Genomic DNA, 1,106 nt, shown 5'->3' with positions numbered 1-1,106 from the left:
GACCATATAAGTCCCTAAACATTTCCCAGTATTAATTCCATTGAATCTTTTTGCCTCATAGAAAATCAGCACCTGTTAGAGGTAATAAGGAATTCTAGCTCTGTACTTCAGAAAACAGGATGTGCACCTATGGGCTCAGAAGGTGTCATGTTTTTGGTGTTTGTGATATTCATTAATGCCTTCCTCCTTTCTTTTCAGGGTATTTGAGCAGGGTGGGGCAAGAGTGGTGGTGGACTCTGATAGTTTGGCCTTCGTGAAAGGGGCCCAGGTGGACTTCAGCCAAGAACTGATCCGAAGCTCATTTCAAGTGTTGAACAATCCTCAAGCACAGCAAGGCTGCTCCTGTGGGTCATCATTCTCTGTCAAACTTTGATGTGATGACAGATGACCCTGAGACTGCTACCAGTTGTACAAATTTGAGAAACCTGGGATTATTAGAATTCTAGAGGTTTCCCTCTAATCATGACCCTTGCTCAAATTTATTTCCCTCAATCTGGGAGTGTTGTGTTTTTAGTTGCCACTATTATTTTCAGAATGTGAAGCTTTTATTCTTAACCTAATTCCTCAGCCCCCCTGCTAAGGCCAAGCCTCCACATGCTGTTACCTCAGATTCAATCACTATTTGAAACCAAGAATAATCTATAGAATCTCTAAGGTGCCAAAATTTGGAATTACTTCTTTGGCCTTCAGAGGTACTTGCACATATGTGTATTACTATGTATAAAAGCTTCATTTTAAAGAAAGACCTTATTGTGTTTTGGATCAGGGTCACAGATTGGATAGCTTGAACATGTTACTAGGCCCGAGAGGATGAGAAAGGCAAATGAAATGTTCTCTTTTTCATTTCACCCTTTCTGAATGTGCCACTTGACTTATTTTCTATGCAGCCTTTTCTCTACCTCCCATTTTATAGAGCAGATGTGTTTTACTCTCATACTCCTGGATCTGCTATAATCCAGAAAACTTGGATTCAACCCTTACTGATACCTGAATTATTTCAAAAATAGCCTCCCTACTCCATACTCATACAGACATTTCAAGATTCTGTGACCATTTAATGACTGAATCTTTTAAGGGTATATTACTTCACTTACCTTATGGTGTAA

At 39.6% G+C, this 1,106-nt stretch overlaps 1 protein-coding gene across 1 annotated transcript; it reads left to right on the top strand.

The window, feature by feature from the left end:
• Positions 1-133: 133 nt before the first annotated feature.
• ISCA2 (iron-sulfur cluster assembly 2) lies at positions 134-411 on the top strand. Its single transcript, XM_008567516.1, has one exon. It carries the CDS (start codon positions 176-178, stop codon positions 371-373), a length of 198 nt encoding a protein of 65 aa, XP_008565738.1. The 5' UTR covers positions 134-175; the 3' UTR covers positions 374-411.
• Positions 412-1,106: the final 695 nt, after the last annotated feature.

This window comes from Galeopterus variegatus, unplaced genomic scaffold (assembly GCF_000696425.1).
Source record: "Galeopterus variegatus unplaced genomic scaffold, G_variegatus-3.0.2 Scaffold325, whole genome shotgun sequence".
NCBI classification, from domain to species: Eukaryota; Metazoa; Chordata; class Mammalia; order Dermoptera; family Cynocephalidae; genus Galeopterus; species Galeopterus variegatus.
The sequence above is the reverse complement of the archived record's forward strand: the minus strand, read 5'-3'. Positions and strand labels throughout refer to the sequence as shown.

Coding starts and splice junctions, on each gene's coding strand:
- ISCA2 (XM_008567516.1), top strand. CDS start 176: ATGCCTTCCTCCTTTCTTTTCAGGGTATTTGAGCAGGGTGGGGCAAGA.